General features: G+C 47.0%; 1 protein-coding gene across 26 annotated transcripts in view; it reads right to left on the bottom strand.

Moving 5' to 3' along the window:
• PTK2 (protein tyrosine kinase 2) overlaps nucleotides 1-24,991 on the bottom strand; it is a 190,096-nt gene that overhangs the window by 45,559 nt on the left and 119,546 nt on the right. For 11 of the 26 annotated variants that reach the window (XM_060419958.1, XM_060419961.1, XM_060419969.1 and 8 more), the window contains 7 exons: nucleotides 24,048-24,078; nucleotides 20,759-20,811; nucleotides 10,283-10,366; nucleotides 9,287-9,304; nucleotides 3,483-3,539; nucleotides 2,097-2,117; nucleotides 1,018-1,115 (listed from right to left, as the gene is read on the bottom strand). In XM_060419958.1, coding sequence (XP_060275941.1) covers nucleotides 1,018-1,115; nucleotides 2,097-2,117; nucleotides 3,483-3,539; nucleotides 9,287-9,304; nucleotides 10,283-10,366; nucleotides 20,759-20,811; nucleotides 24,048-24,078 — 362 coding nt within the window. Of the gene's footprint in view, nucleotides 1-1,017; nucleotides 1,116-2,096; nucleotides 2,118-3,482; nucleotides 3,540-3,684; nucleotides 3,803-9,286; nucleotides 9,305-10,282; nucleotides 10,367-20,758; nucleotides 20,812-24,047; nucleotides 24,079-24,991 lie in introns of those variants that run through there. The other 15 variants (XM_060419965.1, XM_027972855.2, XM_027972858.2 and 12 more) reach the window with 7 other exon arrangements.

Genomic DNA, 24,991 nt, shown 5'->3' with positions numbered 1-24,991 from the left:
TCAGGTGCCCTATTCACCAAAACAAACAAACAAACAAACAAAAAAAACCCCACCTCATTAGAACAGCAACCTGATTCATAGTATGTGTTCAATAAATATTTGTGGAATTAACAAACACTTTTAATATTTTTCTTTTAAATGGAAAGGCACACTTACAAGTCATGGCCAGGGTGCATCTTTATTTTGAGTATCTTAAAAGTATCCTCAATTGCATTAATTTGTTTTAGATTTCATGCTAACTGTACACTGATTCTAGGACACGCTCTCAAGCAAGAGCAACATAAATGGCCACAAGACTAACATAGACCCGGGGGACTACAGTCCCTCTCCAACCCTGTGGGAGGTGTGCCCATGTGGCAGGACCACTCTGGAGGGAGTGGTCGCCAGGCCCCCAGAAGAGAGCAGCTGGCTGGCACAGAGGTCTGTCTGCTGAACGCCTGAGCTCGGGGTCTTCTCACAGTCTCCAGCGACACACCACACTGCTCTGAATTTGAGATGGCAAACTTCTAGGACAGCACCACTGACTTCTACCTCTGTGTGAACCTAAGGCTGACTGATGCATTTCAGAAATGACATAAAACGCCCATTTTTACAAGAGATCTGAATAACAACAGAAACTTCCGTAAGACCATAAATCAGTCGCTTCTGTCAATTCACACTCAAATACTGAACATGGTGCTTTCATAAGACAATAGAAGCACTGCTCTCTAAAGATGCATGGCTTCAGATGGATGCTAAGCCTGAGATTTCGGGGCAGCATGTGGGCAAAGGGCTATAGAATGGTTACTGATGACACAGGCTGAATGAAAGATGAGAACGAATAAAAGACAGACCAGCTCTCAGGAGCTAACTTTGCCAGTGTGGGTTTCTGAACATAGCAAGTGAACTGATGTATATGATAAGCCTTGCAGAGGACGACAGGAAACACCCTGAGGAAGCAGGGCCTCACGAGGACCGACAGGAACAGGCCATGCAGGAGGCGGCGCAGGCATGGGGGCGCCGCCCGACAGGACCTACCGGGCTCGTGTAGGTGCCCTGGTGCACGTCTCCAAACTGGCCCTCTCCAATGCACCGGCCGAGTTCTATTCTTTCTCTCTGAATCTCATAGTCCCTGGCTGCAAAACACGATCCACACACCAGAAGACACTTCAGTGCAACATCCCCAGTGCAGAAAACATGGGACACATTTCATTTCATCATCATCGATGAGTAAGAGTTTCATTTGTGGCACATCATTCTATGAAAATGCTTTAAACAGAGTGGAATTCTCTTAAACGAGTATTTTTAAAGGGATTTATGTAACTGTTATGGCACTGCTTTAATTATAAAAATGATGAGTTTTTTACAAGGTAGGTTTTTTTTTCATATTTTTGAATGTCTGATTCAGTTGATTAATTTGATAAGTCTGCTAAATAATTGCTCCAAGTTTGTATATTTAATTAATATATACTATTAGTTCAGGTATTAATATATGAAGTCTACAAATGGTTATTTAAAGCAATTATTTCACAAGTAACTAAAGTCTGTAGACATGGAGGGAAAAAACTGTGGCATGAGTAAGTTCGTGTTTTAAAAGTTTAAGAGTGTTCCACTTCATTATAATCCTATCTATATTATTCACGGAGCTAAACGAGTTTAAAGAGGTAGCTTCTAGGACCAGCTTTAAGTCAGAAGATTTGGGAACAAGGTTGAATGTATCACATAACAGATTACGAGTATTTTATATTTTTGAGAGCATCAGCCTCAAATTAATGTATTCAATTGTCATGATTTATACAAACCCAATTATTTGGAGGCACATGGAAAGAAACTACCCACTGGGACCCTAGGAGATGATTTTAATCCAATGACCTGCTTGGTATTTTGATTTCTTCTAATTTGTCAAATTAGAAATCACATGGAAAATTCAACCCAAATTTTAGATGGTCATTTTCCTCTTTAAAATCACTTTAGCTGGTAGTTCCATTGATTTAACAGCATGAGTAAACCAATGAAAAAGTTTAAAAATAAAAGTTAACTGGAAACTGAGACATCCCGTATCATTCCATGGGTTGCAATTGCAAGCAAATGCAGTTATTTTAAAGGAATCCTGTTACCTTCATCTATTCCATAGCTTTCTGTATCGCAATTAAGAGAGAAAAAAAGTGAAGACCTTGCTTAGAAATAACTAATAGCAATCAGGTTAAAAACAACAAACTCGGAGAGTACATTTCTATATTTATTTTGTCAAATATTTTGACTACTAACATGACACAAAAAAGAGGACCAAACACAAGTGACAACACAATATCCTCAAGCTAACACAATGTGATGTACAATGCTTTGCATTTCTATCCCATAAACTCCTTATACGATAACCCATTTTTCTGGGGTTTAGATAAAAGTTAGCATGTTGGACATTTACTACTCAACTATGAATAATATACGAATAAAAATATGGACAGTCTGCAAGAATGTACAAAAGACTAAGTGGCTAACCGAACCTTGAAACCAAAATTTAAACATTTCTCCAAATTGCTACTGTGAGTCACAGTAAACACATTTAAGTCTCAACTCTTGCCTCCGTTTCAAATCACCAACCCGGGAGCCCTTGGAAAGAAGTTCAGCACCCCACCCCCACCTTTTTCCCTGCAGGATACCCACGGGGTTGAGTTGACTGGGCTATTTCTCTTTATTTTGGTAAATCCAACATGTGTAGGAAATCTATTGAGAACAACTTTCAAAATATTTATACAACAGGGTAAAGAATCTGAAACATTTTACAAACACACAGAGCTTTACTAAAACCAGGATACTAGATGCTGAATTATTAGGCCTCGAAGGCTTAAAAGGAGGACTCCTAATCAGGCCTCTTTAAGAGGTAGGGTTAACTTTTTTTTTTTTTAATTGAGACATGCCCTTGAAATTTTCCAGAGCTGGGACTATACACACTCCACCTGGAAAGCTGGGGCTCCCAGGCTCTCCTCACCAGCATGCCGCATGGCAGAGAAGTAGAGGGTGACACTGCCGGGCTGCTGGGGGGCGAGGGGTGGTAAGGAGTCCTGCTCTCCCCACACCTCCCACCCGAGCTGGAAGGACTGGATGCAGGAAGCTCTTTGTAATTGCTTAGTCAAGGGCAATAAGAAATGAAACCTCAGAGGGGAAATGTGACTCATTAAAAGGTGTGCATTCAAAGAACTGTATGTGTGTGTGTGTGTGTTTAAATACTAATTTCCTACAGACAGGAAATGCTTTAATCATTAAATGTTATATATTATCACAGAGCAAGAGCACAAGATTACAAACTCCCCATAACTGAACTGACTTACGATAGATGTTTGAGTTTCAGGCTTCTGACCTGGCAGTGGGCACGGCAGGCTGCAGAGAGTATTTCTACCACGAGCTCAACAAGGCAGTAAAATGACAATAGACATCTAAAACATTTAAACACAAGATATTTAAAACTGTCAAATCTGAACAGGAGCAAAACCAAAGCTACTCACTGGAGGGCATGGTGTAAGTGTCCTCTTCATCTATGATCTCGGCATAATCATCTGTTTCTGTAGGAGAGGAGACACGTATGTTGGAAGAGGTTAAATCTCCGACCCCCTGGCCTTGAACTAATTTGAAAAGGCAAAATGATCTGCCTGCATCCCCTGCTATGCTGACATATTTTTAAAACACTATTACTCAATTTTTGCTCACACATGAGTCATTTATGGAAATAAAGGTGACATCACGGTCCACCATGTCATAATACACAGACTTGTTCCTCGGAGAGCACACAGACTGACACAGAAAACCCTTGTGGAAAACAGAAGACAGGAAATGACTGTGTGCACGACTCAAATGCACCAAGCGGTTGGGGCTGACGGTGAAGCCCCGCCTCCCTACACGGAGCACACGCGCAAAGCCGCACCGCCGTCCACTGGGGCTTCTCCAAGCACGGCTCAGACTTCATTCGCAGTCAGACCTCACAGCATATTCTGCATGTTCTTCAGAAAACAAAACGGCACGCGGATGTTTGAGATAACTTACTTTATCTGTCCAGAGTGAAAGCAACCCAGGAATTGCTCTTGTAACTTTTCACTCAGATATTTGAACAGTGTCTATTCATGTCAAAAGGGTAAAAGATGTGTCAAAAATAATAAAATCAGAATAGCATAGAAATCGAGTTCTTCTCTGGTATAAGTTCCAATGCTTCCACTAATTCCTCTCAGTAATGCAGGAACTTAACGACCCACCTCCATATTAATGGGGGGAAAACTCCTTTTGAGGAAAACACACACTCACTTGGATAATAATTACACTGAAAAATCACTCGGGTCTTCTCTGTTTTTCTCGTACTGGAAAGACAAAAACCTTGGGTAGCTCTGTGCACAGGGTTTAAGCTGCTGGGCCAGCAGAAGAGGCTATAAGTTCTAAAGAATTTAAAGCTCTCTCTTCTGTGCTGCCATTATTACTTCACTCAGATATTAAAATTATAGAAACCAAAGACAACAGAGACTATATACTGTTTATAGTCACTAGAACGTCAACTGTTCTGCATACTGCTATGCTAACAACTGAGATCAAATGTAAAAGTGGTTCGAAGAATTCATTTCTTAATTTGTCATCATCATTAAAAGTAATTCAAGTAACAACAACTTCAACTGGCAGAACACAAAGTCCATAAACAGGCATTCCTTCAGGTATTTGGCAAACGTGACCTATTCCTAAGCCCTGTATGACAGGGGATAATTTATGGTATTCTTCCGTGTTTACAAATATTACTACTTTCAGGATTAAAGAAAAAAATTATTTAATCTATCCCACACCTTACATTCCTACATTTCTCTCCCCTATCTTGTTCTTAGGACATCCTGTTCTCAATGGATGCCAGGAGTGGTGGTAGTTTCTAGGTCTGCAGCCTTGCTTTTGTATAAGGTGGCTGAGCAGAAACTGTGAAATGAAATTTGGGGACAGAGTGTGCCGCCAAGGCTGGGGTGAGGAAAAGGACTAAGTGGGGGACAGCGTCAGGCTAAGGCCACACAGGTGGACCCTCAGCCGTCCACACTGTCGGCAGTGTGGCGACTTGATCTCCTGCACCCACAGACCCACCCCCATGGTCCTCTTTCACATACAACACACACCCCCTTAGAGGCAAAACACATTAGCTGACCCTGAGGAGGCTGGATTCTGCTACAGAACTGCCCAGAACTCTGGCCATGCCTCCCTCCCCTAGCCGCCCTGTTACCAGAGCTGCCCTGGAGTCATCATCAGGCCCTGCCCTGGGTTCTTGGCTCCACTAAGATGTCAGGGGCCCAGGACTCAGCGGGCTTCCCAGGGCCACTGGGGTCACTGTCTGCCCGTCCTTCCATCTCCCTAAGTAACAGTGTCTGCCGCCTGGGTGCCACCTCAGAGAGCCCTCCTGGCCCCCAGCCACTCTCAATCACGCTGCCCAGTGTGCTCTGCTCAGGGCCCGTCACTACCAGCTCTCTGCTGGTCCCCTGGCTCTTGGGAGCAGAGCCCCCGGGGCAGCGGGCCCTGCTGCAGCTCATCTACAGTCCTGTTCTCAGCCTGCAAAGCAGAGCCGGCACTGGGGAGGCACCCGGTGAGTGCCCACTGAACAGAGAGAAGGCGTGCACTCCAGGTACGCAAGGGGGGCCATGAGCCTGAGGCGCAGGAGCCAGGCCAGGCAGAGCTGCATGCGGGCGCCCACAGACCCCTGTCTGGGCTTCAGCGGTGCCCTCACGTGTCCGATGAGAACACCTCCGCCTGCGGGGGTTGTCAGGATCACAGAGACACACGCCAAGCTGCGGTGGGCCCTGCAGATGACAGGTGACTGAGGGCTGCGATCTCCTTGGTGCCCTCTGCTTCTGAGACCTCCCTGGCAGGAGCCCTCTGGGTGGAGCTGCAGCAGCTCCCAGGACTGCCTCTTTTTACAAAACCCTCAGCAGAGAGACAACCTCTGAACTGCTCGCAGGGAGAAAAAAGAAGATGGCTCATACATCAGGCTGGCACACAAAACTGATTTGGGAAAAAAACAAGCTGCATACACTTTAGTTTACACCATCACAAGAAAGAGTCTGCAGTTTCTGTCTTTTGGTGCTACGTGAATGCTACAAAAAAAAAGCTCTGGGGATTATCCCAAACACCGGGCGTCACTCGTGGTCAATGTGGGTGTGGATACTGTGACGCCAGGTGAACAGGGAGTTCTTGCTGCTGTGTTCTTCTCAAGCTGGTTCTCACGTGGCAGGGTCAACACTGGTGAAGGCACGTGCACCTACAAAGGTTTACCGTGACCTTCTATAGATAGAAGGGCTTTTCAGGTGAGAATACTTGGCGTATTTCTCCAGGAACTCTTGATATGGATTTGGTTCTAGTTTCCATTTTTCTTTCCTGGTTTTTACGATGATGAGCTAGTACGACACTGATGTGAGAGGTACTTTTACATACTTATCAGTCCCTGAACAACTGGAGGCCACCCTGAAACCACCTGTCCCCCAAATATGGTAGGAGGGAAACATAAGGGAAAAGTAGGCAGGTTGAAAAATCTCAGCACAAATGAAGGGAAGAGCTGTGTGTGCTCCACTTAATCATGGTGGTCACGACTAACGGAGACCTGGGCACCTGCCAGACACCATCACAAACAACTACGCGCACCATTGCTTAACCTCAGGAAAATCGTACATGGAGGGTCCTGCTCTCATCATCCTGTTTCCCAGGCTGGAACCCGAGGCCCCCAGAGGCACTGGAGGGCCCTGCAGGAAGGCGTCCGAGCCACCGCGCTCCAAGCTCTGCTCTTTGTCACCTTCCGTGTTTCTGGGGGCTTCATCTTGTGAGACCAGACCCCCTGCGTCTTGAGACCTAGCACGCTCCCCTAAGTGTGCTCGGGGACTTCACCCCCAACGTGGGTCCAGCTTTGCTCTGGGCTGTGCCCAGGTAGGCTTTTGTGGGTCTGTGCACTTGGGAGACAATTTCAAACCATGAGTTGAATATTTCAAAATGAACACTCTGAAAAATGGAGGCCTCTGAAACCATGCATAACACTGTAATCTGAAAGGTTTTTCAGACCATGATTTGAATATTTCAAAATAAATACTTTGAAAAATGGTGACCTCTGAAACCCTGGATAACACTGTAATTTACAGTGTTTGGTGTCACAGTATGTGGTAAAATAAAAATGATGGGAAGACATGTTAAAAGGACAGAAACTGACAACTGAAATGAGGAGGGAAAAGTATCAAGTTCTCATTTTCAAAGGTGGTGAGCCAGACCTAGTAAAGTCGCTCCAGAAACCTGGACACGCACACGGGTTCTGCTCTGCCACCCAAGGGCCTGATGCCTCTGGAGTCCCTGGGAAGGCCCAGTCTGGAGAATGGGAGGGACGGAGCAGCGGACACTTGGCTGTAAATATCAGAACTGGACCAGGATCTGCAGCCCACCAACCTCCTGGGTGCCCTCGTCCCCTTGTGGGGAAGGGGGCGGGCGGTGAGAGTCTGTCCCCACCTCCAGGCTGGGCCTGCTGCCCTTGGCGGGCCTGAGGACGCATCACCCCCAGAGCAGCGCATGCACGGGGACGCCACTGCCCAGCAGTTCAGTGCGACCGAGCGATCACAGCTCCTCACGCCACCTGGACAGGCGAACCTGCGGTCAGCCTTGGAGGCCGCAGGGACGGTAGGTGGAGTGGGTGGGGGCAGGGGGCGGAGGGCTTCAGGGAGCCAGGAAGGGTGATGCTTTGCTCTGTGACCTGCGCCAGGGTCAGCACACTTTTCCTGTACAAGGTCAGAGAGTAGGTATTTTAGACTTGCTCCTCACAGTCTCCACTGCAACCACTTAACTCTGCCGCTTAAATTGCAGGGGTGAGCAGACTGGTCATGACCGAAGGTATGACTGTGCTCCAGTGACTTACTGATGGACGTGGGAATTTCACATAGTTTTGATGCCACATTCTTTGATTTTCCTCTCAACCATTTAAAAAAATATAATAATCCTGTTTAGCTCAAGGAGCAATACAAAAACAGGTGTGGGCTATAATTGGACTTTGGGCCTTATACTCAAGGATTAAATCCTTAGGGCTCAGCAGATTCACCTGTAAATGAGGATAATAATACTCACCCTGTTTCATAGTACTGGGAAATCCAAATGTGAGGAAAATGCAAAAAAAAATGTTTTCTTTAGATAAACAATGTGGTAATAACTACTTGCTTGTACTCATCTGTTTAAATTTGTATGCTTTCACAGTAATTCTTAAACAACCACCGAGGCCTTCTACACATGAAGACTCCAGGGAGCAAGTGCTTTGCTGCAGGTCACCCAACTGGTCAGCCGGCGAGGCTGGAGCCTGGGCCCTGGCCACTCACCCAGCAGCCCTGGATAGTCAGTCTCTCACCCCTCTGCTCACCAGTGAAGACAACACCTAGCTACACTCAGAATCCCTGCTGGGGGACTCGGCAGTCACACAGATAAAGGGCAGACACACGGGGAACCCTCCACGGAGGAGCTTCCAACCAGCCTCCACCAAGCAATCAGCCGGGACACAGAGCCCAGACCTTCCGGCTCCAAGTCCCGGGAGGCAGACACATTCTCCCCGTCACACTTAGTTCAGACCTTTCACTGCAAGCACTTTGCTCGTAAGGATCACGTCACTGACCCGACAGACAGGAGCACAGACGGAATCTTCAGTCAAAGTATTTTTCTCATTGAATAGTGAGGAAAGGTATAATCCCCCTTAATTTTATTTTATAAAATCTCACTCCTTATTATAAGAGTACAAAGCTTCATGCAGGCAGCACACAAGGGAAATGAACAACAAGGCACTGCACATGACTTTTAAATTTCTAGTTTATGGAGTGGTGCCCTCAACTGCCTGAAAAACAAATGCTGACAGCTCCTTAATTGCTTTTGTCTCTGTGACTCTTAGAAATCACTCTTCCTTCTTTCCTTCCTCCACGCCACTCCCAACTAAAAGTCACTATACACACGAATGTGGGAAAGTGTGTGACTCTCTCCCACTTACTGAGGAATGAAACAGTTTTGACAATTTCCGTTTATCTCTAGTTCTAATAATGAGATCTCTAAAATTCTCTATGAATATACACGACTCAAGTTTACCAGTGAGACGTGGTAAAGAAACTGATGGAGACCCTTCTTGGGTTGAAACCCTGAGCAACTCTAAAGAGATCACCGGTTCACACCATCACTTGTTTCATACATACTCTGTTGGATCTAAGCCACATTTTGCCTTTCATTAAAAACTGAGTGGTATTTATATCCATAAATAATTATCTCACATTAGCAACACAAACATGAAAATAAATATTACCGTCCCCACTAATTTCATCTGTGGATCCAGGTGGCATGCAAAGAAAGGGAGAGGAAGGGAAAGGGGAGGGGAGGAGAAAGAGGAAGGGAGGGGGAGAGAAGGGAAAACACTATTAAAATGACAAGCAAATCATAGTGTAAGGAAAACACAAAAACCACCCCCTCCCAGTCTAATTCAGAAGGTAAAAGAAAGACTGCAGGATGGAGGAGTCAGCATGTTTACTTGACTCGAGGGCATTAGTGCGAGTTTGAAGCCTCCTCACATTACCCCAGGTAAACAGCAGTTTAGGTGCGTTTCTGCCACATTAAGCAAGGCTAATTTGATTGCTTCTCACCGTTAAATGTTAAAGACAAGTCTACTATCCTCACAAAGAACGTGCATCCTCTTGGACAGAAATGAGAACCACGGGTCATTAGTGTGTGCACAGGGACAGCCCTCAGAAGGCCTCCTCAGGGGGCCCCGGGGCTCCCGCCGCTCCTCCTGGGGCTCTGCCGATGCACCTCCTCTCATCTACACAGCATCTGCAGAAGGACCGTCCCGGCTGCTACACCCTCATCATCTCCCTCTCCTGATAACGCTTCCGGGGCCCTGGCTGCCTGTCCTCTGCAGCATCCCTGAATATCTGCCCACGAAGCAGGCGAGGAGACCCCGGGGCTCACTGGGACCATCCTCCTCCATCACTCACATGCCGTGTTAGGAAACCCACAAGGGAAAGGTGTGGTACCTGCCGGCCCCTTTGAGAAAACACTGAGATGACACAGGAAGAGACTTCTCGCCCTGTCATGCATTTAAACACCAGCGAACAGGCAAACAAAGAGTCTTCTATCAGGACGGCCCACAGACAGTCACCTTGAACCCCAGCCCACAGGCCCCGGCCAGGCAGCACTACACTGACCCCAGGGCCGGCACCATCTACAAGCATCGTTAGACTGCCGCCTGGCCGCAGTGGTCAGCTGTGGTTAAGAGGAGAGCCTGTGCAAAAGCTGAGTGCAGTACCCGCAGAAGGAGGTTCGTGGGCACAGAAGACCAAGGGGAGGAAGCGCCTAGCCTTCTTAACCTTAGGTTGGCAGTGACTGACTCCTTATATAGAGGCAGGAGGAGGGAAGAGAAAAACAGAAACACATTATTTCAATACCAGAGAAAACTTATGCTACATTGTAAGGCATAGCTATAAAGACAAGTACAAAGTTGCAATGCTTTTATGTGACTACTGGTACACTTGATTTCTTAATATAACTGACTTGAGAAACATATTAATATTTTAAAATGCAGTTTTCCCTCTTAGGAAAGAGTAGCACTAGATACTGAAATTTTAAGCAAGACATGAAGAGGTCAGCCAGCTCCACAAAGCCAGCGGAGCGAGCAAAGGTACAGATGCCTTTATGAAGAATAAAGCTGACACACAATGACACAAGTAACAAAGACCCATGGACACAGGCTCTCATGAGCAGCTAACGTCAACCGCAAAGAGAGCAGAGCGGAGAGCGAGCAGTGTGGAGAGCTAGCGGCTCTTGATCTGTAAAAGAGCTTTATCAGCACTTTCCCCCAAACCATCAGCAAAGACGCAGACCTTAAGTGTACACCTCAAATAAACTGCTTTCACATAAAAAACTGGAGCCAGGGTAGCTGAAAACAAGGCTTCGAAGCCCTCCGCCTACCAGTATCCGCTCCTCATTCACTGTCATTCATGTACTGAAAACTCTCTTGAAAGCCAACTCTCTCTCTATTAGGCACTTGCTGGATGAACGAGACACACGCCAGCCCTCCTGGAGCTGGAGACATGGCAACTGCAGTGCGGTGAGGGCCACACAGACACGTCGTAGTGGGGTCAACACAAGGGCGGACCAACCCTCTAATATGCATGGGCGACACCACGTGATGGAGAAGACGCAGCCGGCACACACAGCTCAACTGCAGACCACAGGGCACCGTCAAGAAAGCTGAGGACCCAGGGTGGGCCCGAGAGGGCAGGGCTCAGGGTGAGAATGGCAGCAGCTTACTGCCACCAGTCCACACTAGGAGCAGAAACGAGAAGAATGGAAACAACTTGGTCACATTTCCGCAGAGTGTGCTGTGATCACAACAACGTGAGTTGTGTCGTTGAGATCTGCCCACCTGCCTCCCTCAACCCACACCCAACTCCCTGACCAAACTCCTCTCAACCTTAACGATCAGAGTACAGGAAATTCAGGAATACAGGGGCCAGAGAGGGACCCGCACAGCACAGCATCACACAACTGCAACTGGCCAGACTCAGGGCATGGGGCACGGTGTGAGGGACGTGATTTCCTCCACAGATAAATACAGACAGCACACAGAGACTGGAGGGGCATACAGCCAAGCTCACCCAGCACCGCTTGTCTGACCCCCAACTGGATGACACCAAGTGTGACAATGCCTTAACCAAGGAATCGCAACATGGACTGGACAGCTGGCATTAAGGAATTACTGTTAGCTTTCTTATAGCATAATAAAAGTGCTTTTAAAGTCTTCATCTTCTAGCAACACTTACAGATGACTATGCCTTAGAGGTGCTTTAAGACAATCAGAGGTGATGGTTCAGTCACTACGTTGTGCCCGACTCTTTGTGAGTCCATGGACTATAGTCTACCAGGCTCCTCTGTCCATGGGACTCTCCAGGAAAGAATACTGGAGTGGGTTGCCATTTCCTTCTCCAGGGGATCTTCCTGACCCAGGAATCAAACCCGGGTCTCCTGCGTTACAGGCAGACTCTTTACCAACTGAGCTATAAGGGAAGACAATCAATGAAGAGTAAGAGGGTGGAGGCAGGGATGAAGCAACTAGATTTTAGTTACTGAATCTGGGTGATGAGTATCTGGAGATTCACTACATAAGTTCTACTCTCTCTACTTCTGTATTGTATTTGGAAATTCCCAGGATAAAGAGTTAAAAAGCTAAAAATTCAAAAGTACAACAATATCCATTCATTCACATGATCCCTTGCATGTAAAAATATCATATACATTTTATCTTATGTCATGCAGTTTGATTTTTAATAAATTCCACAATTATTATGCATCCATGACACACGACTAGAAAGCCATGAGGTCAAATTCCAGAATTTATATTTTAAAAGTTTCAAGCCTTCCTTTAAAATTTTTCTCTGTGAATGAAAAAAAGAAAAAAACAACCAACGCCCAAAATTGGGTCTTCGGACAATATCTGTTTTTATATTTCATATGATGATACTTGGGCTTCTTGTATTAATAGTAATACATTTTAAGGTTATCAAAGTTTATTCATTCAGTTCAGTTCAGTTGCTTAGTCGTGTCTGACTCTGCAACCCCATGGACTGCAGCAAGCAAGGCCTTCTTGTCCATCACCAACTCCCGGAGCTTGCTCAGATTCATGCCCATCGCATCGGTGATGCCATCCAACCATCTCATCCTCTGTTGTCCCCTTCTCCTCCTGCCTTCAGTCTTCTCCAGTATCAGGATCTCTTTCAATGAGTCGGTCTTCACCATCAGGTGGCCAAAGTATTGGAGTTTCAGCTTCAGCATCAGTCCTTCCAATGAATATTCAGGACTGATTTCCTTTAGGATGGACTGGTTGGCTCTCCTTGCTGTCCAAGGGACTCTCACAAGTCTTCTCTGACACCACAATTCAAAAGCATCAGTTCTTTGGCGCTCAGCTTTCTTTATAGTCCAACTTTCACATCCATACATGACTACTGGAAAACCATAGCCTTGACTAGACGGACCTTTGTTGGTAATGTCATGTCTCTGCTTTTTAATATGCTACCTAGGTTGGTCATAGCTTTTCTTTCAAGGACCAAGCATCTTTTAATCTCATGGCTGCAGTCACCATATGCAGTGATTTTGGAGCTTCCCAAAATAAAGTCTGTCACTGTTTCCATTGTTCCCCCATCTATTTGCCATGAGGTGATGGGACCGGATGCCATGATCTTAGTTTTCTGAATGTTGAGTTTCAAGCCAACTTTTCACTCTTCTCTTTCTCTATCATCAAGAGGCTCTTTAGCTCCTCTTCACTTTCTGCCATAAAGGTGGTGTCATCTGCGTATCTGAGGTTATTGATATTTCTCCTGGCAATCTTGATTCCAGCTTGTGCTTCATCCAGCCTCGCATTTCCCATGATGTACTCTGCATGTAAGTTAAATAAGCAGAGTGACAATATACAGGCTTGACGTACTCTTTTCCCAATTTGGAACCAGTCTGTTATTCCATGTCCAGTTCTAACTGTTGCTTCTTGACTTGCATACAGATTTCTCAGGAGCAAGGAGAATAAGATGGCTCATCAGCCAAATACTCCCAAACCCTGGCCACCATGAGGGACACTTTCCTACTGACCAGAGCTCGGAACATACAGGTCAGAGTGCTCTTGAGGAAGAAGCAGTACACAGCCCCTCACTGAGTAGGGCCAACAAGGAGCAGCAGGGTACACTCTACTCTGGAAACTATATCCAAAGGGCCTGAGGACAGATCTGTGGCCTGGAAGGAGTTTACCCGAGTAAATATCCTCTGTAAATTTCTGTTGCATTCATGATTGCTCTGATCTCATTCGGATTCTTTTTCATCTGAAAGTGTCCCCGCTGGGGGTCCTACATGTGTCTGCCCATCTCCAGCCTACAGCTGAGGAGCAGGAAGCCAGCCTGGCTCTGGTGCTTCTTTAGGGCATTAGCCTACAACACACGCTGTGGGTAGTTCAGAACCCATGGGACTCCTGTAGAAGCAAGAGAGGAGAGGGCTGCAATCAGGCAGCAGCCTCAAATCTCAAGAGAGGCAAAGGAGTCCAGACGCTGTAACAATGGTGCGAAGAGGGAGAGTCCAGATGCCGTAATGATGGTGCGAGGAGGGGTGCTGGGAGAAGGAGACAGCACGGGGGGTGGGGAGGGGGGGCGTTGAGGGCAAAGGTATTCTGCCGATCACAACTTCCTCCTTCAGGTACAACACGATCAGTCACCCTGCCGCCACCCAGCCAGAGACCGCTAAACATCTCTCCTAACCCCATACTGACCACAGGACTCTAGTTATGATTGTCGGAATCAGAAGCGTTTCCAGTAAAACAAGTACTGTGAATAAGTCAAACCCCCAATACTTACCACATGAGTGGGTGAGTGAAAGTCGCTCAGTCATATCCGACTCTTTGTGACCCCATGGACTTCTGTACATGGAATTCTCCAGGACAGAATACTGGAGTGGGTAGCCATTCCCTTCTCCAGGGGATCTTCCCAACCCAGGGATTGAACCCAGGTCTCCCTCACTGCAGGCGGATTCTTTACCAGTTAAGCCACCAGTGCACATAAAAACCATCGGTAGCATTAGTTTGATTAAATTATGTCATAAGGCACATAATTTACAAAAATTAGCCTCACATGTAATAGGCCAGCAATCTCCAACTTTTTTGGCAACAAGGACTAGATTTATGGGGGACGGTATTTCTATGACTCAAAGGGAGGGGGTGACTCGGGCGGTCATTTGAGTGAAGGGGGGCAGTAGGTGAAGCCTGGCTCCCTCACCTGCAGCTCACCTATTCCTGTGAAGCCTGGTTCCTAACAAGCTGAGGACCCAAGGACCGGTACTAGTCCACAGTCTGGGGGCTTAGGGACCCCTGTACTAGGCGACAATACTCTAAATTAGGGCACTTAAACAATTCCTGAAAGCTTTCACTTAAAATCAAGCTTTCAGTATAGACAGAGACTACCTTCTAAATCAGTTACCAAAAGTGAAACTAGGCTGTAAACCAGACGAAAGAGACTCATTCAAACTTGAAGGCAGGGCAGATGTTTGGATTCCAACAGAACAGTCAGAAATGAGTCAACACTATGCTATTGCTATTCCTGATAAATGGAAGAAAAACCACTCTGAAATCAGACTCAGACTCTTCCAGGAAAATACTCCTCCATTCTCATACCGACACCTCCTGCCTTCCAACATCTCCGTGTGGTTTGATGAGAAGACAGTGGGTTTCAGAGCCCAGATCTGGGTTTGCACCAGGCTCTCTGCTTTGGCTAGCTACGTGAGCCACACCTCACCACCCCAGGTCACCTGTGAAGTAGGAAAGGGAGGAAGACTGTCCTGAGGCTTAAACAAGACAATGCTTGTGCGTGTGCATAATCTCTGAGCCTCACTCGTACGTAGGTAACTACTTGTATTTACAAAGCAGTGGCAGCGCAGCCAATGAATATCAGGCTTAGTGCTTCAGAGACCATGAGAAAAAAGGAGAAAAAAACCGCAGTTATTATAGATAGCATCACTGACTCAATGGACATGAATATGAGCCAACTCTGGGAGACAGTGGAGGACAGGGAAGCCAGGCGTGCTGCAGTTCATGGGGTCGCAAAGAGCCAGATATGACTTAGCAGCTGAACAACAACACATATACCACCTAATATTTTACAGAACTTCACAAACTACTTCTACATATATTAAGTAGCTGCTTTAGAATTTGCTAATGAAGCAGCTTAATGCAAATAACATTTATTTTGTCAACTTTTAGTTTAGGATAATTTTTAGTCACTATATATAATTTTATTTTATTATTATTTTTTTAAAATTATAAGACAATTTTTAAATAATTTTTTTTTTAAGATTTAGCATCCTCATTGACAATCCAGAAACAGTCCGTGCTCTTTGGATACACACACATAAAATGGTTAAAAGTGATTCCCCAATTTTCAACGACAAGGTAGGAAAAATGAACATGTTCACAGTTATAGCTGAATTCTTCTGTCCTTTTTACTAAAAATCTTATTTTGCTACCAACACACTCACCAAACCATAAGGAAAGACAATTTTTCAAAAAGCTAACAAAACCCAAAAACAGGGATCTAGGTATCAAGCCAAAATCATCCCCTGAAACAGTGCTGATGCCAAAAAAAAAACCACGGGTAGGAAAACAAATTTCCATAGCACATTAGAGAAGCCCTTTTAAATAGCTGGAATGATGCTGCAAGGTTAACAACTAAACCAGAAGAATCTGTTACAAAGCAAAAAAAAAATTTTTTTTTAAATTATAATAAACATCCCATTGCAAAGTATCACTACAGAGTGATACATGTGTTCACCACCAAGAGCTCAGCAGAGACAATCAAACCAAACATTTCTAACGACAGGAAAAGGTCATGGCCTTGGTTGTGGTGACAGACACAGGAGAGAGAACACGGTCTTCTGATCTCCAACCCCGTTACCACAACCCAGACGTGTGACAGGAGCCCCGGGCACAGTGAAGTGGTTGTCACAGGTCACCAGCATTTCTGTCTCACTTATGGTCCCTCTGCTTCACTAGAGGCCTGGTTATTTAAAACAGACAAACAGAGCCTTGAAACACAAAAACCAACCGAAAACCAAAGTTTGTACCTTTGGAATATTTAAAATTCAGCTTTGTTCACCGAAGCACCTGCATTCCGGGGAATCTTCATCCACACAAGTGTTGCTCAACCCCCCACCCACTCAGGGTGCCCCTCTCTGACACACACAGACCCCTTAGGACAAGCGAAGGACTCTCCAGATACTGCTAACTGCGCTCCAGAAGAAACACGTTTCCTAAAATCATACACAGAGGCTAGAAAAGTTGACTCTAGGCCTTCGGAGAAGGTGCCCAGGGAAATGCTCTATTCTGCTGCATATTTCTATAAACCAGCTCATTTCACACTTACATTAGAGTGAAACTCTAGATCTCAGAGACAAGACTGCATATACTGGACATGGACTGTAAACTGGACCCTACTGAGGATGGTCTGAAACTCTACTTCCTCACCAAGAGATACGCAGGAGGGCCTGGAACCCGTGATCATGAGCTGGGGACTGTTTGTGCTGACATCCAGACTTCAGCCTTCCCACTGGCTGGCCTCCAGACCCCTTGCCCCAAACTGCCTAGGGGTGCATGCAGAAGGGTTCACCATGACCAGTGCTTGGGGAGTCTGCGAGCCCAGTGGCTCTCGAGGCCACTCTCCACTCGGAGGGTCCCTGCCTTTCTCCCTCTGTTCCCCCACCAAAGCGCAGTCCTCCAAGCCCTAGCACCACTCTGCACCTTGCTCAGGCACCCGATTCACCTAAAAACAATCTCTGAGCACTCTGTCCCAGACAGTAACGACAAATAGAACATGTCTTTGTCTATGATGGAGTTGTGGTCTAGGGGATAAGAAGGTTTCTAAGCTTGTATCTATTTAAAGATTATCCACAATAGTGGCATGTATGGCAGGCGAGACAACTCTGAGGAAGGAGAGTCCTGGAATAGGCAGGGAGGGCTTCTAGAAGGGGGTGGCATCTGAAGCCAGCTTTAAAGACTGGGGAAGAGCTTCTCAGTTGTGACTGTATAAAAAATAGGAGAATCAGGCAAGTCCCAGTTTCTCCATCTTCCCAGCTGATTCTTCATCTGTACTTGGGGTCATCTCCCTTAAACTGTTACTGAAAGGCAACATAACCTAGGGGGCAATAACGACCTGAGCTCAGCCCTTGCTCCATCGTTTTCAAGCTGTGTGATACTGAACAAACCCTCTCTGAATTTCTTTCCTCTTGTCTGTGAAATGGGGAGATAATAAAGACCTTGGGAGGTCGTCACAGGGTTAACAAGGTGACATCTAATACGATGCACAGCCCCTTGAGGGCCTAATAAGGAGAGAGCTGTCACCTCTCGCTGCATGTGCCCTCACCTGCCCTGCCCTGGCCTCTCAGAGCTCTCTGGCTGGTGCTGAGTTTGCCAAGTTCCTGCTGCAGGGCCTGGCGCTCACTGTCCCACAGTGTCTACAGGCCCCAAGTCTCACTGTATTCAGTCAACTGCTCAGAGGGACGTCCCTGGACCCCCACCCTCACTCTCCATCTGCCTGCTTGATTTTAATTCAGCGTCTCTGTCCCCTGCACAGAACATCAGCTCCACATGGGAGCAACCTGGCTCTGTCCACCAGTGCACCCCAGCATCTGGAACAATGCCTAGCACAGAGCAGGCACTCAGCAGCACCTGATGATAGAATTTCTAAGACTGGACTAATAGCCACCTTGCAGGGTTTGCTGGGGTGGGACAGGATGGACTATGACAGAAAAGCAGGTCACGACTGCTGGCCACAGTCAGGCTGAGCCTCAGCCACCACCCCGCCATCCTGGAGACAGATGGCTTATGGCGTGGGGAACAGGCATGGCGCTCCACTGAGTCTGCGGGTGGCTGAGGTTAACCACAGCACACCCCAGTGGTTTCCAGGCTACCAGATAAGAAAGAATCTTGAGGTTTGGCAGAAGTCCTGATCATCTAGGTGTCACCTTAACAGCTTAAGAGCTAAGTGCAAGGCGCAGCTCTTGGCAAGCCATACTGCTGGGATGGCGAGTTCAAGAGTCTTTGCATGCTGTGAGTCCAACTCCACGGAAGGGAGCAAGTCATGAGTAGGGTGACGAAGGAGTAACAGGAATCTAAGAGGTAAGTCCAGTCACTAAATATTCACGGGACATGGAACGTTCTTTGTGGCCTGTGAATGAAGGGTTGGTGGTTCCGTGAACCACCAAAGTGGTGGCCACGTGTGGAACAGCATCACTGACTCTGAAGAACAGAAAGATTTTGACGTGTGATGATGAAAAGGCTGTACTGGCCGGTGGAGCAGTCTGAGCAGAACTACAGGGGGAAGGAGGTGGGCACAGGGGCCGGATGCCCGACAGAACTATGTGAAGACCGTGTGGAGGACGGGGGCAGGCTGGATAGGTGGGCTGTGCAGAGACACTGGGGAGCCTCGGGGCCGAGCTGAGAAAAGATTCTGCCAAGGGAATCGCCTACCTACATTCAATAAAGGGGGGAGCACCCTGAGAGCTGCTGTAGAGAAGGGGCTGCAGGGTGAACTCCAGTCCAGGGTGCCCAGGGAGGACAGTGAAGGCGGATCAGGACTGGGGGGTTGGGAGAGGTGATACCCACAGTGTCTTAACGGGCAGCTGTGGAAAAAACGCTGAGGACATGAGGAAATGGAAGAAATGAGACCCAAAGCTTCCGTGAGGCCTGTCGTGTTTCATCACCACCTGGAGTCGCGATGAGCCCAGCACAGCGTGTCAGCTCAGCATCGCACGGAGTGGCTGTGGAGCATGGGGGCGCCCAGGTCGGTGAGGACCACCAGTGCCTCCCAGCCTGTCGCCCAGGCTCACTTCCAGTCCAGCGGGGGAGGACTGGAGTGCTCAGGAATGACTCAGCGCTGGCTGGATAGCTCCTCTTCTGTGGAGCACGGCACAAAACACCCTCTGATGCCAGCAACTGACAGAGTCCTCCACCACTGGGCCACTCGGGCAGGCGGTAACCTCTCTCTCCAACTAGATCACAACCCCGGAAGGCCTGCTCCCCACCTGCCAAATCTCCTGCGCCGCCGCAGACTGGAGATGCTGAGCTACTCAGCCCCTGCACGTCACCCTGGGCTGAGGGGGGGCTGCCAGAGTCCGGCACCACCCGGCAGCACAAGCTGTGGCACTGAACAGGCCTCTCCCCACATCAGAAAGGGGTTGGCTCCTGAGCCGCAGGGCTCCCCCACACACCTGCCCCACGAGGTTCCTCACTAGAGCACCTCTGCTAAGCATAAAAGCATGAATACCAACACAAATATTTCTTGACAAGGGGGTTGTGGGATGTTTGTGGATGATAAAAAAAATAAGCAATTATATTTGTATGCTGGAACATTAACAAATAATTCAGTCATCAACTAGGCAAATACATAAAACTAAATTATAGGTAAAAATTCACTCAAGGTAAATTAAACTAACAGGAATTAGACTTCTTTTAAGTCAGACTGTCAGACAGTAGGTTTAGGAAACTGTTATTTCAGAAATGTGACACAGATGAGAACATACTATATATATGTGCATATGGATATACATGTGTATATCTACATGGATACGTACACATGTACGGCATATGTATTCTAAGATGTCAAACCTGGGTCCATAGAAGATGCTTTTTCCCACCTTTCCTCTATTTTCTACATTTTTTAATGGGGGGAAAAGGTACATGTATTTTGAGAAACATATCAGAGAAAGCACACCATGCTCATCACACCAGTAAATAGTTAAGATGATGTTTATGTCAATATCTTAACTATATTTTTTAAAAAGCAATAATCAAACACCATTTTATGTTAACTGTTAACAAAAAAAGCTGTTTAAAAATATTCCACATCTCTTGAACTTCAAAAAATAATAAATATACAAAGCATATCACGTTAACTTCTGAACTACAAGCATAAATTATAATGGCAGCTTTGAAAGCAAACATTTTCACTCTAAATATAATTAACATGGCATTAAAACTGAAACATAACTTGAAATTCTAAGTAATTTGTGAGTAATCTACTACTGTAAAACTATACAAATTTTAAAGTTATTTTTAAGTTTTAAAAATTAAATAACTTTAATCCTTAATGTTCATAAGCTAGCCTAGAAAGATGTAATCCTCATAAGAATGAGCAGAGGTCAGACACGTGGGGCCCCCTCCCACCGCTGTGGGCACCCCCCTGCCACCCGCGCGGCCTCTTACCTGACACGGAGACCGCATGGGTGCGCACGCCCTGCTTCTCGCTGTTGGCCAGCCTGGAACAGAGGTGCAAAGTGTGAGCGCCCCACTCTCCAGAGTACGCTGCTGGCATTCACGTGCACGTCAGCTGCCCAGAACCAGGACGGCTGTGCCCTCTCCCAGGGAGACAGCACAGTCCAGAGGGTGACTTTGTGAAATACCAGATTCTACCACCCGAGGTCCTTAAAGCCTGCTTCAATGTTTTAAAGACCAGAAGTGCAGACCGACGAGGAAGGAACGCTGAACCACAACACTACTGAACGTGGTGCACGTGGCTTGAATTACTTTAGATGCTGGGCTGCCAAGGGGAGACGCCCGCGACTGAGGAGTGCTCTGGACACAGCACTGGCCCTGCCGCCGTTTAGAGCGTGCCCAAGAGCAGGCAGGACGGTGACACATACCGTCATTATTTACAGACTGGCACAGGTAAGGTTAACACATCAGATTATTTGTTTCATGACATGGCTCAACAATGGTAGTGTTTTACACATACATCCACGTAAAGTAACATTTTGGCCAAAGGTTTTAAGCACATTAAAAAAAAAAAGTCCAAGTATGGTTCAATTCAAACTTTTTGAAAAAGCATAAAACAGAGAGGAAAAAGGAACCCTACAGTTTTCAGGTGTCAAAATTATTTTGGTCTTTTCATAAAAGAAAACTTTTTTTCTGATACATAAACATTTACTCTAGAAGTAATGAACAGGGATTCTCCTTAGTAAACACAATTTATACTGGAAATCCTGGAGCTTAATCTATCCCTTTTGAGAGCTAGAAATAGTCAGTGTGCAACTGTACAACCTCTAGGAAGTGTCAGTCGCTCAGTCCTGTCTCACTCTCTGCGACACCAGACTCTGCTGTCCATGGGGTTCTCCAGGCAAGAATACTGGAGTGGGTAGCCATTCCCTTCTCCAGGGCATCTTCCTGACCCAGGGATTGAACCTGGGTCTTCTGCATTGCAGGTGGATTCTTTACCAACTGAGCGACCAGGGAAGTTTATGGCACAAAGCCACACACTTCAGTTCTTTTACTGAATTTGCTACACGTTTGAAGTGGTATGTCCATTATAAAAGTTTAACCAGAGTGTTCTAACAAACCACCAGCTCCTCCTCCACTGCAGCCACCTGACTGATCGTAACTCCCTCTCAACTGCATTTATCGGGAGGTCACAGGTGCGCATTCCTAACACACAGGCCACAGTTCTCTGCCTCTGTCCCGCAGACAGCATGCCGGGTCGTCCTCTGCTGTGGGCTGGGGCACTCTTCTGAATCAACCTGCTCACAAGCACCTCTCTGATCAGTGGTAACAACACAATTCTGCTCCTTTCTAGTATCTGTTAGCACTTCTAACCTACTCCCTTACTCCTCACTTTTACATCTCTATTTACAATTCCTGTGCATTTAATCCACAAAGTCATCTCTCAAAGACTTTCTACAACTGAAGATATCATGAGCACTAATTCCTTGCCTGATTTTAATAATTAATAAACAATGATTTTAATAAATATTCATTAATTCATAACACTAATACATATCTATTAAATGTTGTTGGGTTTGTGAAACAATGCCTAAAAGCTGAGAGACATGGTCTCACCCACCCCACCACTCGCCTGCCCAGCTACTGTGTACTTACTGGGTGCCAGATACCGTCCCATGTCAGGTCTACACGCCACAGGCCATCAGTGAAGCCCGAGGGTGAGAACAGCAGAGAGGTGACTGTTACTCCAGATAAGTTACGGAAAAACATAGGGCTGCTTCCGGGACTGGGGTGATGGGGGTTTTCAGATGAGGTGATGCGGGGTGAGACCTGAGCAGGGTCCTGAAGGACGTGGGCTCCAGGAGCCAAAGGGAGTTCAGTGTGGCTGAAGCTTGAGCGCAGGAGCAGAAGCGAGGCTGGAGAGGCCACACAGCCTCTCCCCAGCCAGCTGAAGGATGTGGGCATTTATCTAAGAGCAGCAGGATCCACACAGGGCTTTGAGAGGAACGCTCTCTCCCAATGCTGCAGAGAAGACTGGCAGAGGCGTGCAGAGGATGGGAGCCAGGGGTCTGAGGCGCTGTCCCCTGAGGGTAGCCCCTGGCTGGTGTCAAGGAGGGCTGCCACCATCCCTACTCATCAGGAAGGCTCCCTGTCCTGAGACCAATGGTGCAAATCATACAGCCCATGATATGGGCACATGTCAAGCACAGGGTGCACACGTGACCAGGCCCGCATGAAGTCGGGGCGCCGAGTCTCTCACGAGCTTCCCTGGGAGACCACTCTCCACGTGTCCTGCCTGCACCCCTGAGAGTGGGCCCCTGGGGCTGCCGGACCCTCTGGGCCCCACGCCGCTGCGATCTTCCTGGGCTGTCACGCATCGCAGCCACGAGAGCCTTTGTGCGCCGAGTCCTGGGCATTCCTTCTGGAGAATCCCTGCAAGAGGTGGTCCAGGGGACCCCGACACAGGAGTCTGCTAGCAGAGCCCAGACAGGTGCTAACAGCTGACAACCGGGGATGGCGGTGGGCAGGTGAAGCGCACGGGCCTGACAGTTCAGAAGCAGAAAGGGAGAGACTGGTAGGGACTGGCGGTAGAGGACAGGGAGTGACAGGTGAGAGGCGCCCGGGCTCTGCTCCCTTAGCCCTCGTGCAGTGCCAGGGCCGTCTCCTCAAGTCCCTCCCTCTGAGCTCTCGGCACCCAGCTGCAGATCTTACTGTGAGCATGCTGCCTTTCATCTGCTCCCCAATCCCTAGCACACTGGCTGAGGACAGAGAAGCTCGGGCCTTCTTTACTTTTACAGATTAAAAGTATCTACTATGAAATCCGTGACACAAACACACTTTAAAATTGACATAAGTTGCATATCTTTAATTTTCTCACTTGTAAAATAGCCAGAACGGTACTGACTTTCAGGTCTCTATGCAGACTGTCATCGCCTATATAGTAACCATCTGAGAACAGACCTCTCTCCTGTTATCACTACTATTCTTGAGCTTCTTACTGAACTTCAGGGGAAGATTCACTTTACACTTCTGACTAAACCTAAATACTTGTAAAGCAATTATCCTTCAATAAAAAATAAATGAATTAAAACAACAACAACAACAACAACCCTAAATACTTTAGATGATTCACCACTGATTTCTTTCTGGAAATAACTTGTTTCCTGATTTCCTAATCATACACGTAGAAATTTGATTACTCAGGCAAATGTAAAATACAGCATGGAGACTTTCAGTCTCTAACACAACGGAGTACCAAGGCACACAGAGTGGTACTTACTTTGGTATCGATGGCAAAGCCCGTTCACCTTCTGTGGGAAAAAATGGAGAGAGAGAAATGAGGCTCCCTTGGAAAAGACTGCATGTAGAAACCAGAGAAAGAAGACGAGTCCTCTCCCAGAATTTTAGCAACAACCCTTTAAAAGAAGCTGTTATATGCCTGTGGTGGGTTATCACAGCTTTATTTTCAGTATTTATGACAAACGTGCTGTCTACAGGTGCAGACTATAGGAAAGGCATTGCCTCTCAAAACCAGGCTAAGGGATAAACAGAAGAAAGCTGTTCTTCCCAGGAGATATTAGAGAAGAAAGAATTTTTCACAATCAAAGCCAACATTCTTTACAAAGACTGAACACCCTGCATAGGTTTGGCTACTCCAAAACCTATACAGGGAACACAGAAATTCAAAGGAAACAAACCCACCGGCTCTGTAGCTGCCAGAGGAACGTGGGTCCTGGGCAGCCGAGGGGCCAGCAGCCTCAGAGCCTGAGGAGGCCCAGGGATGCAGCTGGGGGAGGTGCTGGGGCCCCTACATGGGGGCCGACCCCCCACCATGATGGCTGGGCTCCAGCCGGGGCATCACAGGGGAGCTCAGGACTTGCTCAGGGGCTGAGGAGACGCACTCTCCACCCGTCCTTAGTGAACCAGGAAGCACGGAGCCCCTGGTTTAATCTCTCTTATCTGGATTAACCTGGTGGTAAAGCTGTCCCACCAGTCCCCTGGCTCCCCGGGAAAAGGGTTACTCTTGTCTTGGTAATATGAAATTATGACCCTAATTTGCACAAGTCTTTCCTCTGAGGAGAATTTAACCAAAAATTGAAAAACTGCCACTGAGTTTTCTCTAAATTAAAGGAAAAGTTAGATAAGGCCCCACAAGAAGGCCAGGGGTCACACAGCAACTCTGGTGGAAGCTGGTTCGGGCACGTGGCTTGTGACTCTTAAGAG

Source organism: Ovis aries, chromosome 9 (genome assembly GCF_016772045.2).
Source record: "Ovis aries strain OAR_USU_Benz2616 breed Rambouillet chromosome 9, ARS-UI_Ramb_v3.0, whole genome shotgun sequence".
In the NCBI taxonomy this organism is placed as follows: Eukaryota; Metazoa; Chordata; class Mammalia; order Artiodactyla; family Bovidae; genus Ovis; species Ovis aries.
This window is presented reverse-complemented; position numbering and strand designations above follow the sequence as displayed.